At 45.6% G+C, this 22,240-nt stretch overlaps 1 protein-coding gene across 1 annotated transcript in view; it reads right to left on the reverse strand.

Annotated features, from left to right (window-relative positions):
* tmx4 (thioredoxin-related transmembrane protein 4) overlaps window positions 1–20,803 on the reverse strand; it is a 42,254-nt gene extending 21,451 nt beyond the window's left edge. The window contains exon 1 of the mRNA XM_041182719.1: window positions 20,481–20,803. Coding sequence (XP_041038653.1) covers window positions 20,481–20,680 — 200 coding nt within the window. The 5' untranslated portion in view covers window positions 20,681–20,803. The remainder of the gene's footprint in view (window positions 1–20,480) is intronic.
* Window positions 20,804–22,240: the final 1,437 nt, after the last annotated feature.

Genomic DNA, 22,240 nt, shown 5'->3' on the forward strand with positions numbered 1-22,240 from the left:
TAATGTCGGGTCCGAGCACGACCGTTCTCAGGTCTTGGATGGCATCAGCTGCGACCTGGACACTCACAGACGCGCGTCGTGCCAACTCCTGCGGGAGCATCCAGCCCAGTCCTCCGCCACCCAGCACGTCCCCGATCCTGGTCACCCCTGCGGCCACAGCCCTCCTCTCCGCCAACCACTGAAAAGGACGGAGGGGCGGAATCCTGAGCAGCGGCTCTCTAACGATAGCCGCTACTCCTGACAGGGGAGAGCTGCGTCGCGAGGCGACCACTTTCCAGACTTTGATCAGGTCCTGGTAAAAGACGGGCAATGCCTGCAAGGAGCCACCGAGGCCCAGCTGTTCTATAAACAGGAGCTGCACGTCATAATTCAGGCCGTGCACCTGACGGAAGAAATACGTCATCAGGGCACACCATCTAGGAGGAGGCTCGACGTAGAGGTATCGCTGCAGGGTCTGAAGGCGGAAAGTCGCCACCTGTGTGCGTAGGCACACTAGCGCCTGACCACCCTCCCTAAGCGGGAGACTCAGAACCTCGGCAGCGACCCAGTGCAATCTTTTGTCCCAGAAGAAGTCGACTAACAATCTCAAAATCATTTCATCTAAGGGACTCATTTCAGTTGCCAACAATTGCATTGCTGTGTAACTCTTTCGAGTACAAACACGTTTCCATCTGTTCCTATTCAGATGACGTTACATTGTTGCCCATTGTGAGATTTGAACTCTTGATTGATATTTTGATGATGTAACAGATGCTGTGTAACTCTTTTGAGTACAAACACGTTTCCATCTGTTTTTCAGATGAAGTTACATTGTTTCATATTGTACCAGTATGAGATTTGAACTCTTGATCTTAGGGTTACAAACCCAGTACCATAACCACTTGGCTATTTAGGCCAAGCAAATCAGTGTAACTCTTTCGAGTACAAACACGTTTTTTCCATTTGTTCCTATTCAGATGAAGTTACATTGTTTCATAGTTTGCCGTTGTGAGATTTGAACTCTTGATCTTGGGGTTACAAGCCCAGTACCATAACCACTTGGCTATTTAGGCCAAGCCCAAAGTATTGTAACTCTTTCAAGTACAAACACATTTCCATCTGTTCCTATTCAGATGAAGTTACATTGTTTCATAATTTGCCATTGTGAGATTTGAACTCTTGATACTCTTTTGAGTAAACCTGTTTCCATCTGTTTCAGATGAAGTTACATTGTTTCATAGTTTGCCATTGTGAGATTTGAACTCTTGATCTCTTGATCTTGGGGTTACAAGCCCAGTACCATAACCACTTGGCCATTTAGGCCAAGCCCTTGATAATCTTTTAAATCTTTTAAATGCCAAGCCCTTGATACTCTTTTTGAGTAAACCTGTTTCCATCTGTTTCAGATGAAGTTACATTGTTTCATAGTTTGCCATTGTGAGATTTGAACTCTTGATCTTGGGGTTACAAACCCAGTAACATAACCACTTGGCTATTTAGGCCAAGCCCTTTTTTTAGTACAAACCCATTTCCATCTGTTTCAGATGAAGTTACATTGTTTCATGGTTTGCCATTGTGAGATTTGAACTCTTGATACTCTTTTGAGTAAACCTGTTTCCATCTGTTTCAGATGAAGTTACATTGTTTCATAGTTTGCCATTGTGAGATTTGAACTCTTGATCTGGGGGTTACAAACCCAGTACCATAACCACTTGGCTATTCAGGCCAAGTCCCAAGCCAGTTGAAGTAGTACAAAATTAGACACTAATACTTTCCTTGTTAATAGCTTTATTCACACAACGCAGTACCACAGACATCTGCTTCCTACCAACAAGCAGTCTCTCATTATATGTGGCCTAAGTACTTAATTAACCAATGGCTTTCACCTATGTCTCTTAATAATATCGTTAACATACCATCAACATACAACTGCTGTCCTACACTACCTAGAAGCAAAAAAAGCAACTGTGGCAAACGCCTCAAAGTACCTGCACTCCACCTTGTCTGCAAGAGACAGGTGGCTGAATGAGGGCCGCCAATCTTCAGGTGCCAGGTAATTTATAATCAATTAACATTCCCTAATTTCCAATGGCGATCGTTGAGTTCCTCTCTGTGTAACCCTCTCTAGCTCCACCACCCTCAGGGATCTCCCCGCTCCTCCAACACTGGCCTCCTGCGCGCCCGGGTTGCATGGCTCCACCGTCAGCAGCCGTGCCTTCAGCAGCCTAGGCCCCAAGCTCTGGAATCCCCTCCGTAAGCCTCTCCGCCTCTCTCCCCGCACCTTCCAACTCACTCCTTCAAATCTACCTCGTCGGACAAGCTTTTGGTGGCCCCGTCTTAATAACCCCCTCGGCGTCCGAGGCCTTTCGAGAACGCTCCCTCTTTCGTCATCGTGATTGAGGTGCTACCACGGCAAATCAACTTGACAATAGAACGTTAGTCTCAAGTCGAATCACCATCATCATTCAGTTTAAGCCATAGCATCAAATGATGAATTTTCTCTCAAGCAATTTGGAGAAACCAGCTTTTGTGTGTTGAGCACGATTAAAATTCACAGCAAACGTGTAAATTGCCAACAGGAACTAATTTAAAAAATGAACAATTAACAAAGCCTACTATAAACACTTTCAAATTACTTCCAACAGACATTTATTTTTCCTGCTAAAATCATTAGTCTATGTTGCAATTTTCAAGGGGATGGAGATTAGAACTTCATGTTATATTCAGGGAAAGCCAATCATTGTTCAGGTTTAACTGCATTCATTTATCTACGTTTAATATTTTAATGCTTTGGAGAAATGGACATTTTAAAAGTTCATTTGCAAGTTACGTTTTTTAAAAAAAGTATATATTAAAACAGGTTCTAGGTTTTAAACTGTTTATCTTGTTGGAAATACACATGAATAAATTGCCCATTAAAGTGGTGATACTTTGTCACAAGTGCAATTCAGCTAGAATAGCACAACTTCAAAATGAAGACTCTCCAACTTTCAGAAAGGCCCACATTGGTGCAAGCGAGGGAGTCATGCTTGGTGTAACGGACTGAATTTCATTCATGAGCTCTCAAAATTTGAGGCATCAGGTACCACCATTAAAGAGAATCACAAACTGTAGAAAAGGAAACAACATTCACGTCCATGCTTCACATAAGCCACACCCAGATATAGGGCATAGACCCCCAATTGGGACAACCAGCGAGGCAGCCTTTCATGGTTTTCCATAACTATACAGATGTGGAGGGAAAAAAATTGATGCCTCAATCAATTATTGTCACATTTTCAGTTAATCCCGAGATGGCTGTGGCTCACTGGGTAGTGTTAGGTCTAGAAGGTCATGAGTTCAAGCTCCACTCCAGAGACTTGGGCATAAAAAATCCCGGCTGACACTCCAACGCAGTACCGAGGGAGTGCAGCACTGTCGGTGGCCCCATTTTTCAGATGAGACATCAAACCGAGGCCCCATCAGACCTCTCTGAAGTATGTAACAGATCCTGTGTCACTACTCGAAGAGGAGAAAGGGGATTCTCCCTGGTGTCACAGCCAATATTTACCCTTCAACTCAAAAAGCTCACCTGGTCATTATTACATTGCTTTTTGTGGGAGCTTGCTGTGTACAAACTGGCTGCCATGTCTATACAGCAGTAACTACATTTCAAAAAACACTTCATTGGGTGTAAAGCCATTTTAGGTTGCGAAAGGAGCTATACAATTCAGATTCTTTCACATATGTAGTAAACCTGAACTTCTAATGGTTATAAATTTTAATGAATTGTGCAAAAGATTTTAAATATCAACCTATTTACTCCATATTTATATGACAAAACAATCTAGTCCTTCAAAATGTGTTGCTCAAGTGGACTTTCGCTGCTATGGCATCAGATCTGAAGCTGACCATGGCCAGAGGAGAATAGTCAGCCTTGGTCACAATTAAAGTACAATATTAGTGGGCAAATTTCCTCAAAAACGCACAATTTTGATGGAAGCTTCTTTCTTTCAAATCCACCAACAAACATACTATCCAAAACTCTTAACTCCCGGGGCTAGGGTCAACTGAGAATTTCAAACCCGAGAGCCACAAACTTTTGTTTAGGCAAAAGGCGTACGGAACCAAGGTGAGATCCTTTCTTAAACATAGTAAGTAAATAAACGAATTGTGGCACCACCGACAGTGCTGCACTCCCTTGGTACTGCATTGGAGTGTCAGCAGAGATATTTTGTGCTCAAGTCTCTGGAGTGGGGCTTGAACCCACGACCTTCTAGACCGTACACTGTACCCAGTGAGCCACAGCGGATGTGATGATCTTTACCTCGGGATTAAATGAAAATGTGACAATAATTGATTGAGGCGTCAATTTTTTTTCCCTCCACATCTGTATAGTTATGGAAAACCACGAAAGGCTGCCTCGCTGGTTGTCCCAATTGGGGGTCTATGCCCTATATCTGGGTGTGGCTTATGTGAAGCATGGACGTGAATGTTGTTTCCTTTTCTACAGTTTGTGATTCTCTTTAACGGTGGTACCTGATGCCTCAAATTTTGAGAGCTCATGAATGAAATTCAATCCGTGCACTGCGTTACACCAAGCATGGCTCCCTCGCTTGCACCAATGTGGGCCCTTCTGAAAGTCGGAGAGTCTTCATTTCGAAGTTGTACAATTCAGCTAGAATAATGCTTGTGACAAAGTATCACCACTTTAATGGGCAATTTATTCATGTGTATATATAACAAGGTAAACAGTAAAGGTGGAGTTAAGATGCAAATCAGCCATGATCTAAATGAATAGCGGATAGGCCAGAGGGGCTGAATGGTCTATTCCTGCTCCTACTACAATGGTCCTGGTGCACAGTACAACATAAACCGGGCACAGGTTTTCCTGGCTAACCTTCTAGGGTAACATCGAAGTCCTTTAGTCAAGCATAATTTTCACCTAGAGCATAAGTGATATTGCATAAACCACAATGGCAACCACTACCAACTGACCAACTGCAGCCTAACATAAACACCAAGCGGAATCTCTAAGGCAGTACCCGGAGTGGAGCGGGAAGCACTCCGATTCCATTCCCGCAGTCCAGGAGGTCAATTTATGACCCAGTCATTGCCAGCAGGTTCATGTCACTCACTTCCATCTACTCAATTTTCAGTTTCATTCGGAGAGAAAAGGGATTGAAGGAAATAAAGAAAAGCAGAAGACACGGGAAATCTGAAGAGAAAAACAGGAAGTGCTGGAAACTCTCAGCAGATCCAGCATTTGTGGAGAGAGAGAGAGAGAGAGAGAGAGAGAGAAGCAGAGTTAGGAGGCAGCATGCTGTGTCCTCCCCCATGGCGGGGTTTAGTGGCAGAGACATTTAACCATGACACCAGCGCCCACCTGCCTTCACCCCATTTAGGTCCATGGCGGGAAGGCCTGTGGGCGGACTTCTTGTCTGCCACCAATCGAGGTCCATTGAGTGGGTAATTAATGCCGAGTTAGCGTACCTAGATGAGCACTTGGCACGTCATAACATTCAAGGCTACGGGCCAAGAGCTGGTAAATGGGATTAGGTCGGTGGGTCAGGTGTTTCTCACGTGTCGGTGCAGACTTGATGGGCCAAAGGGCCTCTTCTGCACTGTGATTAACGGTGTCACGCCACCATCACTGGTATTAACCCAGCGAAACCCAGCAAGACAAGCGAATCCATGCTGGAGGAGGAGGGGGGGTCCTCATTCAAAGGCACAGTGCCTGGTCAAGGAAAACAGCATCTGGCGGGGAGGGGCTGAGAACCACCCTTGCTGCCCACCCCCCACCCCACCATTCCCTACCCCCCCCCAAACCTCCCCAAAATCATTACTCATCCCCGGCCTGAGATCCAGTGACAATCCCAGGCCTCAGCATGTGTCGAACCGGCAACAGCTGCCACCTCCTCAACGGCGCTGCCGTCCTATAGAGCTGCAGGCCCCCAGCTGGCCAGCCAAGTGCCCGAGCAGAAGGAGAAGCAGCAGGCCGTCCCATATAAGGGGTAACACAGGGTTCTCGCTGGCTCCCCGGCCAGCAGCCGTAACCCCTGTCCACAAGATCATGCCCAACATGACTCTTCTCATAGGGATGAAAGGATGTTGGGAAGTGGTCATTGGATGGATCAATCACTTCAAAAGAGGTTGGTCCTTTTGGAATAAATGTCCTTTTTCTGTTCCTAAAGATTCTTTTGAAGCTATTTCTCCTCCATTTTATCCATATCCACCAGGCGTACCGCATTCTCTCAACAATACCACACAACGTAAATAACGCTTAATCTCCGGGTGTGCTACTTGGCTGAAAAGAACTGACCAATTAACCATTAGAACTAGCAGCAAACTCATCAAATAACTACCCCAATGATAAGGCAGCCAGAATGGATGTAGGTTAGTAGTGTACAATTTACATGTTGGGATTAATTGGATGGAACTGAAATTACATTTATGGAACAGAAAAATAGTTCTTCAGTGTGCAGTTAGAGTCATAGAACAATACAGCACCAAAAGGAGACCTTTTGGCCTATCGTATCTGTGCCAGCTCTTTCACTCTATAAAACCATTCGGTACTTATTCATTTAAAACGTCAGCCTTTTTCTTGTGGATTATCGTATCACCTGCGCATGTCTTTAATGTCTCCTTTCCCACTCAATCATTTTCTGAACGTTTGCTGTTGGCTTTGCTAACCTTAAAGTTTTTTTGTGACATCCCTTCATGCTTTTTGCAGCTCTCCCGCTCTGTTGGGACTTTATCTTGCGAGCACATGCTGATACATTGTGGTAGATCAGTCATCCAAATCCATAACCTGCCTGAACCTCCTTTGTTACCGATTATTCTAACGCATTTCAGACGACCTCCCACATTCTACCATCCATAAATATGAGGTCATCCAAAACTCTGCTGCCCTCATCCTTATTTGCCACAAGTTTCATTCATACACCACTCCGTGCTCGTTCACCCACACTGGCGCCTGGTTAAGCAACCTAACTTTCAAATCTTTCCGTGACCTTGCCTCTCCCTACCCTCTGCAACCTCCTCCAGCCCGACAACCCACCGAGGTAACCACGCTCATCGAGCTCTGGCCTCTTGAGCAGCCCCGATTTTAATCTCTCCACCGTCAGTGGCCGTGCCTTCAGCTGCCAGTGCCCCAAGTTCTGGGGTTCCCTCCCTGAGCCCCTTTCCCCTCATTTCTCTCCTTTACAACGCTCGCTGCCGCTTTGGCGAAACTTTTTGAGCGATTTGCTCGACTATAGCAGTCCGCAGCTCAGCATCAAAGTTCAGCACACCTGTGAAACATCTCCAGGCGCTTTAGCTCATTGGCGTAATGCTGCCCAAAAAGCCAGGCGACGTCTGCACTAGGTGGGCGTGCTCACCTCGCGGATCACTCTGACCTGTGGCCCACTCACACGAGGGCGCAGCGTCCTCCCCATCCCAAACAGGCTCATTCATCCCTTCATGCGCTCTTTGAAGTCCGCCGTTTCCAAGGGGCTGGCAGTCCCCAGGACAAGGGGGTCGGCCGCTCAGGACCCGACCGAGGAGAGATTTCTTCGACGGGAGGTTGAAATTCTCTACCCGAGGGACGGCTGACGCTCAGCCACTGATCGTTTTTATCTCCCAGATCGACAGGCTTTCGGACACCAAGGCCGGGATTTCCCGGCCCTGCTGGGGCACGCTCCCCACGGCGCGTTGTGGCGAGACATTCCAATCTCTTGATATCGGTAGGACCAGAAGACCCACCCCCCCCAACCCCCCCATTGCTGGCGGGAAGGGCCGGGAAATCCCACCCTGGGTGAGGATAGGGCAGGAATTAACATTAGCCATGATCTTCTCAAAATGCTGGGCCAGGCGTGTGGCCTATGTCCTGCTCCCATTCCCTGTGTTCTTAAATGCAGGACAATTTCCTTCAAATGCCTCCGCAGTCTTTCCCAGCAAAACAAACTCCAAGGTGGCAAAGAAAGGAAGCCTCCCACCCCTTTTAACGGGCGGATTTCCCGCTTGTCAGCCCATTCGGAGTTTCTGGTAGTGCCCACTGGCCCCCTATCCAGCTCTACCTGTCCCACCCCCTTCTACCAGCTTATATTTCGTCTCACTTCTGTATGTCTTAGTTCTGATGAAGGGTCATACGGACTCGAAACTTCTCAACGGTGTCCCTCTCCACAGATGCTGTCAGACCTGCTGAGTTTTTCCAGGTATTTTTGCTTTTGTTCCAGATTTCGCACAGTTAGACTAACCTGTCTGACCAGATAGGGCTGTTGAGGAAGACGTCACAACTGCGCGACAACAACTTCCTTAACTCAGCCGCGTAAATCACTTCGCCTTGCGAACTTTAAACCAGTAAAGCTATTCACCAGCTCAGGGCTGCGCCACACTTCAGATAATAAAAAAAAGGCCCCAAGCCTGCAGGTGATGTAACATTAGCAGAAGCGTGCAGGAAATGCAGAGCGATGAGTCAGTCCTCATTCCCCTCTAAGTGACAGAGCCGCCCTGTGCTTTTTATTTTGTCTTGAGATCTGAAGGTGAAATCATTCTTCCTGAAGCAAATTCATCCAAGTTTGTAACTTGTTCATCCGTCAACAATTTTCACTGGCCTGGCCTTGCATTTCAGGTACCCTCCCTTGCTTTGCATCTTTTTCTTCTCTAAAGTTACTATGGTATCATTTTGCTTCCTAATGCTTTCTCTCCGCTAGTTGGTGCAACTCGAAAGGTAACAGCCACCTCACCCATATGGTCATCACACCATCTGTGAGCCTTGGCAATGGACATTGGTCAACTATTTAACTGCAGGATGTATCGCAGACAGGTGTGACCCTGCCCTCTTCTGAATTCCCCCATCACCAATATCCTGGGGGTTATCATTGACCAGAAAATGAACTGGGCTAGCCATAAAAATACTGTGGCTACAAGAGCGGGTTAGAGGCTAGGAATCCTGCACCCAGTAACTCACTTCTTGACTCCCCCAAAGCCTGTCTACTGTCTATATGGTACAAGTCAGGAGTGTGATGGAATACTCCCCACTTGCCTGGATGAGTGCAGCTCCCACAACACTCAAGAAGCTCAACACCATTCAGGACAAAGCAGCCTGCTTGATTGGCAGTTCAGCCAGCAACCTACACATTCACCCCCTCCACTGCCATGCAGCAATATTGTGTACAATATACAAGATGTACGTCAGCAACTCATCAAGCCTCCTGCAGCAGCACCTTCCAAACTCACCATCTCTACCACCTAGAAGGACTAGGGTAGCTGATACTTGAGAACACCACCATCTTCAAGGTCACCTCCCAGCCAAACATTATCCTAATGCCGTTCCTTCACTGTCGCTAGGTCAAAATCCTGGAACCCTCTTCCTACCAGCACTGTGGGTGTACCTACACCAGATGGGCTGCAGCAGTTCAAGGTGGCAGAACACCACCGCCTTCTCAAGGGCAATTAGGGATAGCCTCGCTAGCGATACTCACACCCCATAAACAAAGAAAAATGGAAGTGCAAACAACAAGTCAAGATTGCTAAAATTAAACCTGCAGCCCCATCACTCAATTGCTGTGTGTGTCAGTGTGTCTTAAGCTTCATCCAGACAAGATGCTTTGATCTCGTGTATATAACTGTTACTCCAAACACACACAGACACACACAGACACAGCAATCCTTACTTGAAAGTAGTTACTCATTTTGAGGTCAATTTCCTCAGAGGTGGCTGAGCCAGAAAGCATGATCACAGTGGCCAGTCCACTTGTGCAAACTAGGCAATCAAGGACCATGGTCTCTTGCACCACAAAACAACCTAACAACAAAATCTTACATCTTATAGCGCCTTTAAAAGCAGTAATGCTTCCCGAGTCACTTCACAGGAGCGTCACCAAACTAAACTTAACATCCAGCCACTTTAGGAGATATTGGTGCAACTTGACCAAAACGGCACGTTTTTAAGGAGTGTCTTGAAAGAAGGAAAGTGAGACAGAGAACTGGAGAGGTTTAGAGACTGGGAATCCCAGAGCTTAGGCCTCGACAGTCAAAGCCAATGATGGAGCAATTAAAATTGACGATGCACAAAGGAGTGCAGAGACGGCAGAGGGGTGTCGGGCCGGGGGAGGTCACAGGGGTTCAGCCACTGTTTGGTGCTGAAAGGTTTGTTTGACTCTAAAACATGCATAAGCAGTAAGTCTGACAAAGCTCGATATTAGCATCCAAGGTGAAGATGACTCAGGGACTTCAGTGAATTGGTTACTAGGCAACTTTACAAGCATTTTTTTTTGTCCAGGTCTGGAAAGAGCTCAACACATCAATTGGCAAGATGGGCATAACAAAACAGTCAGTCTCCAGAGGCAGCTTAATGTTTCAAATGAATACATTCAGGCTTTCGCAATTCATGTAAGCGTTTTATTCTTTTATCAGTTATTCGTTTAAGTGTATCCGAATGTACTCCCATTTGTTGAGGTAATATAATAGGTTGATCAAGGTAGTTTAGCGGATGTTGTATATACGAACTTTCCGAAAGCATTCCATAAAATGCTTGGATGCCGATGAAGAAATGGAAACCAATGATATTAAGGGGAAAGTGAGGTACAGATACCAAATTGACACAATGACAGGAACAAGCATGCTGATGGATGTTTTTCACACTGGGAGGTGGTTTGCAGTAGTGATCCCCTAGGCTCAGTTTGGGATCCATTATTCTTAGAAATGGGGGAGATAGTGACATGGCGGTAATGTCACTAGACTGGTAAGCCAGAGCTACATGGGCTCAAATCCCACCACGGCAACTAGTGGAATTTAAAACTGATTAATAAACCTGGAATTAAAGGCCAGTCTCAGTAATGATGACCATAAAAACCCATCTGGTTCCCTACTGCCCTTTAGGGAAGGAAATCTGCCGTCCTTACCCGGTCTGGCCTACATGTGACTCCAGATCCACAGCAATGTGGTTGACTCTTAACTGCCTTCTGAAATGGCCTAGCAAGCCTCTCAGTTAAAGAGCAATTAGGGATGGGCAAGAAATGCTGGTCTGGTCAGCGACGCCCACATCCCATGATCACATCCCAAAAAATTCTCCTCAAATTTTACACCTAGACTCAGGTGTAAGTTTGCAGATGATACGAGACTTGGTGAGGTCATGGTGACGATAGTTAGAGGCTTCAGGCTGACAGAGCTAGGATAGTGAAATAGGCTGATGAAGTCCAATGCAGAGAAGTGATTCACTTTGGAAATGCTAATACAGAAAGACACTGTCCTATAAATGGCACCATTTTGAAAAGTGTCGATGGGTAAAAAGACCTTGGTGTCCATATACATGAGGTGGCTGGGCAAGTTGGAGAAGGGGGATAACAAAGCATATGAGTTCAGATTTGAGATCTTAGAAAATTACAGCATAGAAGACTATTCAGCCCATCATGCCTGTGCTGGCTCTTTGAAAGGATGGTCAAGCTACATTCCACCTCCCCCACTTTTTGTCCGCAGCCCTTCAAGATCCTCATTTTCAGCTATCTGTCCAACTCCCTTTTCAAATTATCTTTGGTAGCAACTTTCACCACCTCAGGCGGGGTGTTCTACTCCAGTCAAACCCCTGAACATCTTGAAAACAGCTTTTAGGCCACCTCTTTCTCGCCTCTGTTCCAAGGGTGTGGAAAGAGATCTCGCAACCTTCCATATGCTTTTTACGACGGACACAATGAATTAGGAGGAGTAGTCCATTCTACCCTTTGAGCTTGCTCCGCCATTCCATAATGGCTGATCTGGTTGTGGCCTTAACTCCATTTTCCTGTCTGCCACTTCCACCCCTGCCCTCCGTAACCCTCAGCTTCCTTATCAATCAAAAATCTACCCGAACGGTCTTGACATGATGGGCATGGAAAGGATGTTTCCTCTTGTGGGTGAGTCCAGAACTAGGGGGCACTGTTTTAAAATTAGGGGTTGCCCTTAAAGGACAGAGATGAGGAGAAATTTTCTTCCTCATCGGGTTATGCGGCTTTGGTACGCTTGCCTCAGAAGTCGGTGGAGATGGGGTCACTGAATATTTTCAAAGTGGAGATAGATAGATTCTTGTTAGACAAGGGGACCAAAGGTTATCGGGGTAGATGGGAATGTAGAACTCGAAACACAAACAGATCAGCCATGATCTTATTGAATGGCGGAGCAGGCTCGAGGGGCCGAGTGGTGGCCTGCTTCTGCTCCTATTTCGTACGTTCGGCCTTGAATATATTCAATGTCCCAGCCTCCACTGCTCTCTGGGAAACGTTACTTGCGTTTAGAAGCAGAGAAGTCGACTGTAAAAGCTAAAAGGATTATGCTGGAACTTTATCAATCGCTGGTTAGGCCTCGGCTGGAGTATTGTGGGGAATTCTTGGGTCCCCCACTTCAGGAAAGGTGGAAAGGCCTTAGAAAGGGTGCACAGGTTTACCAGGAACAAGGGAACACGTTGATAAAGTTGGCAGTGTTCTCCTTGGAACAGATGATGGTCAGGAAGTGACCTAATCAATCTTCCCTTCAAAATATCGCTGTTGTTCATGGGTCATTATCTTTTCAGTACATGATCACTTTAAATGCTTTCCCCAAGCCCAGGTGCTGGATTTCCCCAGAACAAGGCCTGCCTGGTACCTTTCAGGCTATTGTGCATCTGTGCAATTTAGCAGCAACACTGGACTCAACAGAAGTTCAATATTTTGAGAGGTGTTGATAAAGAGTGCAGAAAGAAAGAAACAAACTGGTCCCCGTGGCCAATAGGTCAATAACCAGAGGTCACACAGTTAAAATCTTTTGGCAAAAGATTGTGAGGGGGGGACGTGGAAAGATTTTTCCCCATTCAGGAATGTCAGGATCTGGGATATTCAGCCTGAAAAGCTGGTGGAAGCCGATTCCATGAATAATTTTAAAAGGGAGTTGTACAGGTAGTCGAGGATGAGACACTCACAGGATGACAGACAAAAAGCAGGGACAAAGTGCTCTTTCGAAAGGGTCAGAGGGGGAAACAATAGGCTGACCAGCCCAGCCGTAAGCTTGTGTGGTGCAAGCTCGGACAAGTTCAAACTGGCCCCAACGATTAATCATTCACAAAAAAAAATGATCCACAGTGGCCTCATACTGATCCCACTGCCACACCACCAACAACACAAACACAACTCACTTACTGTTCTTTAAACAAAAACATTAGCCTTCCTTCAACCTTACCCAGTGCACTTCCACTCCTCTTATGGACTCCCCAGACTCTCAGAATTTTAAAAGCACAGAAGGAGGCCATTCGGCCCATTGGGTCTGCACCGGCTCTCGGAATGGGCATCATGACCGAGTGCCATCGCCTTCTCCATGTACCCCCGCACATTGATTATTTGAATAGAAACATCCAGTGCCCTCTTGAACACCTCGATTGAACCTCCCTCCAGGAGAGAATGAGGGGGAGCCAAAATCTGGAGCAAACGCCTCATCTACATTTGGGATCTGTCACATACCAAATAGCTGTCATCCTCCTGACACTGTCCAGTCTTATCTTTTCCTCATTTCATCAGAAGTTTCTTACCAAGGCTTTCAGCAACTTCCCTATTCTCTCTTTTATTTCTATTTCTTACAGTCCAACAGCTGTCGTGAGCGGCAGGACAGAAAATAGCTTGCAGTAAAGCAATAATATAGTAAATTTACATCTGGAAGAGAAAGAAAAGGGAAAAGAAAAAGTAGGAGGAAGAACAACAAAAAGAAAAGAAAAAATAAAGGAAAGGAAGATGAAAAAAATACCCCTCCCTAGCCCCTCCAACAAAAGAAGAAAATCAACAACAATCATAGGACAGATATAGTTTCACATGATATAATATATACAGCCTAATTAGGGTCAGTTACAGGAAACAACACCTAATTAGGGTCAGTTACAGGAAACAACAGAGCTGTAGTTCCTCAAAATGATCTAGGAAAGGTTTACAAAGCTACATAAAATCCATCAGTGGAACCTCATCATACAACTTCCCTTATTCTTAAATATTACCACATGTCAGTTCAGTGGTTGCTATCTTTCTTTTACTATTAGTTTGCATTTAACTTATCTGAAAAATCAAACAGCAAATTGGCTCTAAGTTCACGAGTTCTATGGTTCTTGTATTTTCTTTCCCAACCCCCGCCAGTTTTAGTTTATCATCTTTCCAAGCCTCTCTTCACAGGCTGGCTTCACTTTATCCATTCGAGCAAAATTAAACATTGTGGAGACTAGAGTGTGGAAATTTTGATGACAAGCAATCAACCTGAAATGTTAAAAACAAAAATAAAAATACCGTCCAAGGGCCCAAACACTCCTTTGAAGTGAAGCAGCATTTCACTTGCACTTCCCTCAATTTAGTCTACTGCATTCGTTGCTCCCAATGTGGATTCCTCTACATTGGAGAGACCAAACGCAGACTGGGTGACCGCTTTGCAGAACACCTTCGGTCTGTCCGCAAGCATGACCCAGACCTCCCTGTCGCTTGCCATTTCAACACACCACCCTGCTCTCATGCCCACATGTCCATCCTTGGCTTGCTGCATTGTTCCAGTGAAGCTCAATGCAAACTGGAGGAACAGCACCTCATCTTCCGACTAGGCACCTTACAGCCTTCTGGACTGAATATTGAGTTCAACAATTTTGGATCATGAACTCTCTCCTGCATCCTCCCCCCCTTTTTTTCCAATAATTTATATAGGTTTTTCTTTTCCTACCTATTTCCATTATTTTTAAATGTATTTCCATCCATTTTTTTCTCACTACCCTTTAGCCTTTTTCGATTCCTTCACCCCGCCCCACCCCCATTAGGGCTATCTGTACCTTGCTCGTCCTGCTTTCTACCCTTAATTAGCACATTCCTTAGATAATATCACCACCTTCAACACCTCTTTGTCCTTTTGTCTATGACATCTTTTGGCAATCTCCATCTATCAATGGCCCTCTATCCAGCTCTACCTGTCCCACCCCTCCTTAAACCAGCTTATGTTTCACCTCTTTTCTATTTTTACTTGGTTCTGTGGAAGGGTCATATGGACTCGAAACATTAACTGTGTCCCTCTCTGCAGATGCTGCCAGACTTGCTGAGTTTTTCCAGGTATTTTTATTTTTGTTTTGGATTTCCAGCATCCGCAGTTTTTTGCTTTTACCTGAAATGTTTGCTTCACTTCTCTCGTCACAGATGCTGGCTGACCTGTTAAGTGCTTGATTCTTCTTTAACAGTGGAACACATTCAATAAAGTGTTTTTTTTTAAAAAGAGCTCAAACTCTTCAAAGGCACTTTTCCAAAATTTCATAGTCCAGAAGGTCAAGGCATATCATAGCAACCAGTTCAATCTTTGGCAAAAAACGTGACTCGGTACACGACGGCTAGCACTGCTCAGGTGAATAAGCCAACCTGCGGTGCTGGGAGTTAATGAAAAATACTAAAAATATTCAACGAAGGATAGTCACTGCTGGGAAGCACAACACATTTAACTCTCTCAACTCAAGACCGGCAATAAGAACATTCACAAGTAGGAGAGTGAACAGGAAAGCTCACTCTGCTCCAGCCAAATAATGGGGTTAAATTTCACATGTCCCATTCCATCAGGCAAGAGGCAAACAGTTGAAGAAAGTAGTTTCCGTACAGCTATCTGCCACAGTTTTCAGTCTTTTGAAGTCTATTCCAGGGGGAGTGGTTAGTCTGTTCCAACATTACACGTTATATCCTGTGAAGCTGTAAAGGATCTCTTCAGGTGTGTTTTTTTTTAAACATTCCTGACAACTTTAACCGAGTCCATTACTGTTGGGGCCAAGTCTGGGCCTTACCACGTGCAGTGTATCTACATTGTCATCTGATAACTGTTTCAGACATTTAAAACTAGGCAGTTCTCCGCAATTATCTTTCTAGTTTCTTTCACGTTATTGGCCTCGGTTCATTTAGAGCACGCTTTTCGGTGTCACTGATGTCCGTGCTTCCAGCCTCAGCCTATCAGTTCCAACAGTGACTTCTAACAAACAGTACAACGTGTACAGTACTGGAACATTTATTGCAGTGTAACTCTCAACTGACCCAACTTAGCCCTGACATCGCAGCATTTAAGAACACCACTGCAAAACACAAAACTACTAATTCACATGCTTGGGCAGGAAGTAAACAAACGCAATGGTCACCACTTAACAGTGCTGGATGGGGGCACTCGAGAGCTTATTTTTTAAAATCTTTTCATGGGATGTGGGCATCGATGGCAAGGCCAGCATTTGTTGCCCATCCCTAATTGCTACAACTGAATAACTTCCCTCTGAAATGGTCTAGCAAGCTAGGAGTCAACCTCATCGTCATGGGTCTGGAGTCACACATAGGCCAGACCGAGTAAAGATTTCCCCTTAGTGAACCAGATGACAATCATTCGTAGTTTCATGATGACTAGTTTTCAGGTCCAGATTTCTTTTGATGAACCACCTGAATTTATCAATTATTTGAATTTAGATTCCACCAGCTGCTATGGTGAGATTTGAAACCATGACCAGAGCATAAGCTTGGGCCTCTGGGTGACTAGTTCAGTGATATTACCACAATGCCACCACCTCCCCATGGTCTGCCATCACAACTAAAAAAACATGGCTGCTAAACAGCAAATGCTTATGCAGCCCATGAAGGAAACAATTTACTAGGCTACATATGATTATATGTCCAGCCTGAGGAATGTTCCAATTAACATCCCGCTATCTACCATTTCCTTAGTACAAATTTGGTCTCCTTTACATTTAACCATGACAATTATCCAGGCAATCCTTGATCTCAATTTGTACTGGGGCCTATGCAGTTTTTCAGTTACCCAGTGTGGGGCAAGATGAAATTAAATCTGTTTTAAGAAATGCAAAAAGCTGAACTAATGAATTGTTAACTATGTGAATTCTCGTCTCTCTGCAGCCTCAATGCGAAGTGCGAGAGCTATTTTCTTTAGGACATTTATGTTATCCAAAACTCGGCTGCCCATGTCTTAGCTCACAACCAATTCTTTTCCCTTATCACCCCTGTGCTCTTTGACTTACGCTGGCTCCTGGTCAAGCAACAGCTCTATTTTAAAATTCTCATCCTTGTTTTTAAATTCCTCCATGGCCTCGCTCCTCACTATCTCCTCCAGCCCTACAATTCTCCAAGCGATCTGCGCTCACCTAATTCTGGCCTTTCGAGCATCTTCAATTTTAAATCGCTCCACCATTATTGGCCGTGCCTTCAGCTGCCTAAGCCCAAGCTCTGGAATTCCCTCCCTGCACCTCTCCACGTCACTTTCCTGCTTTAAGACACTCCTTAAAACCTGCCTCTTTGACCATCTGGTCCAATATCTCCTTACGTGGCTCAGTGTCATACTTTGTTTTATAACGCTCCTGTGAAGCGCCTTACTGCGTTTTATTTTTTAAAAGTTAAAAGGTGCTATATAAGTTGTTGTTTGAAACTAGACTGCTTCCAGTGGGTAATGGATTTAGAATGAAAGGGCACAAATAGATAACTGAATGCAAGGGAATGAAGATAGAGAGAATGAAAGATTTTTTTTAAAAATAAAAAACACACACGATTGTGAGACTGTATTGCTGTAATGCCTGATGTCTGCAGGGAAAACTTCCCCTTCAAAAAACACCACCAGCTGACAAAGCATTCCCATTCACACAGGACCCCAAAACAAAACCACACGCCCCTCTGAGATCCCTGCTGGGACACGCTCTGCACCCCCTCCAAAATGACGACAGCCCCCACCTCTCGACAGCGCACTGCCACCCGCTAACCGACCCTAGCGGCGAAATCCCAGGTCTCGGCCTTCCACGGAAAATCCAGACACCCCTCAGACGGCTGAGGATGAGCCCGGGGAGACGTGGGCACTTGCTCCACAAGCGGAACGTGAGGAGCGGCTCAGACTGTGACTGTGGCCATCCAAATCAGGGCCATCGTCCACATCGGGCCTAACAGCATCCGCGGAGAGAATAAGAAGAGTTAACATTTCAAGTCCTTGTGACCCTTCTTCAAGGGTCTTATGGACTCAAAAGGGTTAAATCTTCTTTCTTCTCTCCACAGATGCTGTTAGATTCATCCAGCATTTTCTGTTTTTGTTTCAGATTTCTAGCATCTGCAGTATTTTGCTTTTTTTTTTGTCCACAGTGCCCTGGTGGCATCACAACCATTCACAACTGGGTCAGCTGAAGTTGCTGAGTGGATTGTCAACCTCGACATGGGATTATAACTGCTTCCCCAGCCGTGCAAATAATAAAAATCTACAGAAAGAGAGACTGAACCTGAAACTCTCTGCCAACAATTAAGAATAGGATAAGTAGGCGGTTGAAAGAGAAGATAAGTGCTTTGCGATCAGGCCAAGCACATAGTGTATTGCTCAGAATCAAGCTAACAAGCGTAAAGCAGAACCAAATTCGCACCAAGGAGATAGTAGAAAGGGAGAAATTCATTAGAACGTGTTTTGTGGTGGGACGCAATAGATATTCCAAGTAAAAACTTTGAAGTTTTTTTACCCCACTCATTTATGGGATGTGGGCGTCACTGGCTAGGCCAGCATTTATTGCCCACCCCTAATTGTCCTCAAGAAGAAAATGAAGGAAGTTAATTGTGCGCCTCTCTGGAATTAGGATGACCGCACAGGTGAACAGTTAAAAGAAAACAGAATGTTTGGCCATGCTGGGTAAAGTTGAAAGCAAAATGCTGGAAATCTGAATTAAAAATAAAAAAAATGCTGGGAACACTCAGCAGGTCTGGCAGCATCTGTGGAGGCCGCAAGAGGGTTAACGTTTCGAGTCCATATGACTCCTCAGCTCTTGACTCGAAACGTTCACTCTATTTCTCTCTCCACAGATGCTACCTGACCAGCTGAGTTTTTCCAGCATTTTCTGCTTTCGGTTCTGTTTACGACTTGCAATTCATCCATATTCTAACCAGAGCTGCATACAGAATACCTCTTGAAGATTTAAAGCTGATTTTTTTTTAATTTAAAAAAAAAGCGCTAAAGTTGTGCATTGCATTTTTGAAAAATTCTACACTGGACAAATTTCTTACTAGATCATTTCCTCCAGATAACTTTAAGACTGTCAAGCACTGCCCTGGACTACATAAAGGGTGTGAAGGAGATAAAGCCTACCAGCACCTCGCTCAAAATCAGCCCATTACAGACCCATATTTGCAGTAGAGCCTTTTTTTTAAAAAATCACGTGAAATAAATCTGAAAATTTAAATAAAGGGTCTCCCATTTAAGATAGAGAGGAGGAGGGATTTCTTCTCTCAGGATTATTAGTCTTTGGAATCCTCTTCCCCAGAGAGCAGTGGAGGCTGGGTCATTGAATATATACAAGGCCAAGTTAGATAGACTTTTGATCGAAAATGGTGGGGGGAAGGGTTGGATGGGTGGGGTTGGGTGAGGAGGTGGGGTGCAGCAAAGAAAGTGCAGTTAAGGCCACAGTCAGATCAGCCATTATCTTCTCGAACAGTGGAGCAGGCTCAATGCCCTGAATGCACTACTCCTTGCTCCAATTTCTTATGAGGTACAGGACAGAGAAATATTCAAGTAGAATCACCGAATGAGAAGGGTAAACTCATGGGAGTTGTCAGCTCCCCAAAAAGTCACAGAGCAGCAATGCACTTTGCTAAAAACAAAATCTCAGTGACTACTCACACCTTGAACACTTGGACCAAAATGTTTGCAGAGTGTGAATAAGGCATCAGAAGTAATGTTGGAAGACTATCTCCCAACTGTGGAATTACAGTCTCAGGTCAAATTCATAACCATGTTGCCATCTTCTGATCTGGGGAGGGGCATCCCAGATTGGCTTGCCACAGCCTTCAAGCATTGCATGTGCTTCCCTGACAAACTATTTGCACTGTTGATGACAGCGAAAGACTGCAGCCTGCATGGGGGCGGCGAATGCTAATTAAACCTCTTAAATGCACATTTAAACGGCACAGGCCGCATGAAGCACAAGCATGCCAGAAGAGAGTGGAAAAATAAAGAGTGGGTGGGTGAGTGAGGGGGTGGGGGATGTATTAAATAATTTCATTAGTTGGGACGGTGCAAATAGTCAGATAAGGTGCAAGATCGTTTGCAAAAATAGCAAAGAGCGCGCAATTGCACCACTCCCTCCCCCACCCCACCACCCCCCCAAAAAAAGAAAAACAACTATTTAACATCCAAATAATGATGATTCATTCAGTGTGCAAACCACTGCCCAAGTTTGGCAATAAAAAATGTACAGGATGCGGGCACGGCACATTCAGCATCGGCAACAGCCAGTGCTTGGTGCATTATTGCTCCCCCCTCGGCCTCTGTCACTGCTGGGGGGGGGGGGGGGGGAGGAGAGAAAGCCTGGGTCCTCCTTCCCTCCTGGGTCATTGCAGCCGCCCCGCGTGCCCAGTCACTGAGTCAGTGGGTGGGGGGATCACCTCGTTCCCGGGTCAATGTGCTGCCCCGCGCGCCCAGTGAGTGGGGGGATTCCTCCCTGGGGGGGACGGGGTTCCCCGCCCCGCCTCCCGCGCTCGCTCGCTTTCTCTCTCTCTCTCTGGGCCGCGTTCCATTCCCACTCTACTCACAATTGCAACATCCACTCGCCGCTCAGGATCAGGGTCCAGTTGGTGTCTCCCAGATGTTCCACCGCTGGGTTTGGGGTAGCCTCAGGCTCAGGCTCGGACTCGGACTCGGGCTCCGGCCCGCAACGGGCCGAGCCGGCCAGCAGCAGCAGCAACAACAGCCAGCACAGCCTCCCGACCCAGCACGCCGTGCAAAACGCCATCTTTCTTCTTTCGAAATTTCTCTCTCTCGTTGGCAAATACAAACCACCCGTCCCTCCCCCCCGCAAAACAAAATGCAACCAGCGCCGCCACAAGAAGCCAAACGTCCTGTTTCAAACTCCCTTCCCGCTCCCTGCGAGTACAAGCCCTACTTCAGCAGCTGCGCCAGCCCTCAGTGGGCGAGGTCACAGCAACTCATCGGGGTGACCCCGCCCTCCAGTCTTCATGCTGCCAACCCAAGCGCCCAAATGCAAGGCTTATGTCCTTTTCCCAACCAGCCGTTGGGTTTTAGAGAGTCACAATTAACGCTGGGAGGCTTTGCAAAACCGAAATGCCATTTATGCATGGTCACACGGTGGCATGGTCCCGGCCATAGTCTTCAGGTGATGTGGGAAGTGGAGAATCAGTGAACCAGGGCCTGGAAATGCAAATCCATCCCCATTTTGCTCGTACATCCCATTCCAGTTCCTAATAGTATGTGTCCACCCCAATAAACCGTCCTAAAAGGTACTAAAGTGGCATATCATTCAGGGACCAAAGATGTAAGTGTAGGAAGTGGAAAAATTGTCACACTGTCGTAAAAGAGATAAGTCTTGGAACGAAGATTGGAATGAAGGCACATATTGATGAGATAAAGTAGAGAGAGGTGCAACATTTGCAATACTCGATCTGGGGTCACGGTCTAAGGACTTTTAGCTATAGTGCACCGAGGGGCTGGGAATTGTATAGACCCCCTCGGGCTGCATGACTCACATTGAGTGTATGCAGTGAATACGACATATGTCGCAATTGTATTGAAGCACCTCAGAGTGCAACATGATCTATGCAGGCAACTTAAATACCATTGCATTGTGTGACTGTCTGTTATGACCATTTTGAAATGTCTGTAATGTTCCTTGATTGTATTGAAGCACCTCAGGGTGTGACATGATCTATGTGGAAAACTTGAACATTATTGCACTTTTTGAAATGTTTTGTAATGTTCTTTCAGGTATTTTATGAATTAAGTATATTTTTGTCCAAAAAAAGACCTGGGAATATTTAACTGATGAAGAGTCATACGGACTCGAAACGTTAACTCTCTTCCTCTCCGCAGATGCTGTCAGACCTGCTGAGTTTTTCCAGCTATTTTAGTTTTTGTTTCAGATTTCCAGCATCTGCAGTATTTTGCTTTATCTTAATATTTAATGATTACCTTGGTTAGCACAAGAGTTCATGCAAAGGAAATGATTAGATCATTCCATGATCTTTTACAGATTCATTGAGATGCAAAATAATCTCCGGATTACTACCCAAGCCACGTGCAAATTGGCATAGGGACACGAGAATAAGGGATGTAAACATGTGGCTAAAGGAGTGGTGCAGGAAAGAGGGGTCCCATATCGTGGGGCACTGGCATCAGTATTGGAACAGGAGGGATCTGTTGTTCAGATGGTCTCCACCTGAACCGATCTGGGACCAATGTTCTAGAGAAAAGGGTAAATAGGGTGGTCAACAGGACTTTAAATTAGAAAGTGGAGGCGGGGGGGAGGGTAAAACTCCAAGAAGTATGACTAATGGGA

This window comes from Carcharodon carcharias, chromosome 2, assembly GCF_017639515.1.
Source record: "Carcharodon carcharias isolate sCarCar2 chromosome 2, sCarCar2.pri, whole genome shotgun sequence".
Lineage (NCBI taxonomy): Eukaryota > Metazoa > Chordata > Chondrichthyes > Lamniformes > Lamnidae > Carcharodon > Carcharodon carcharias.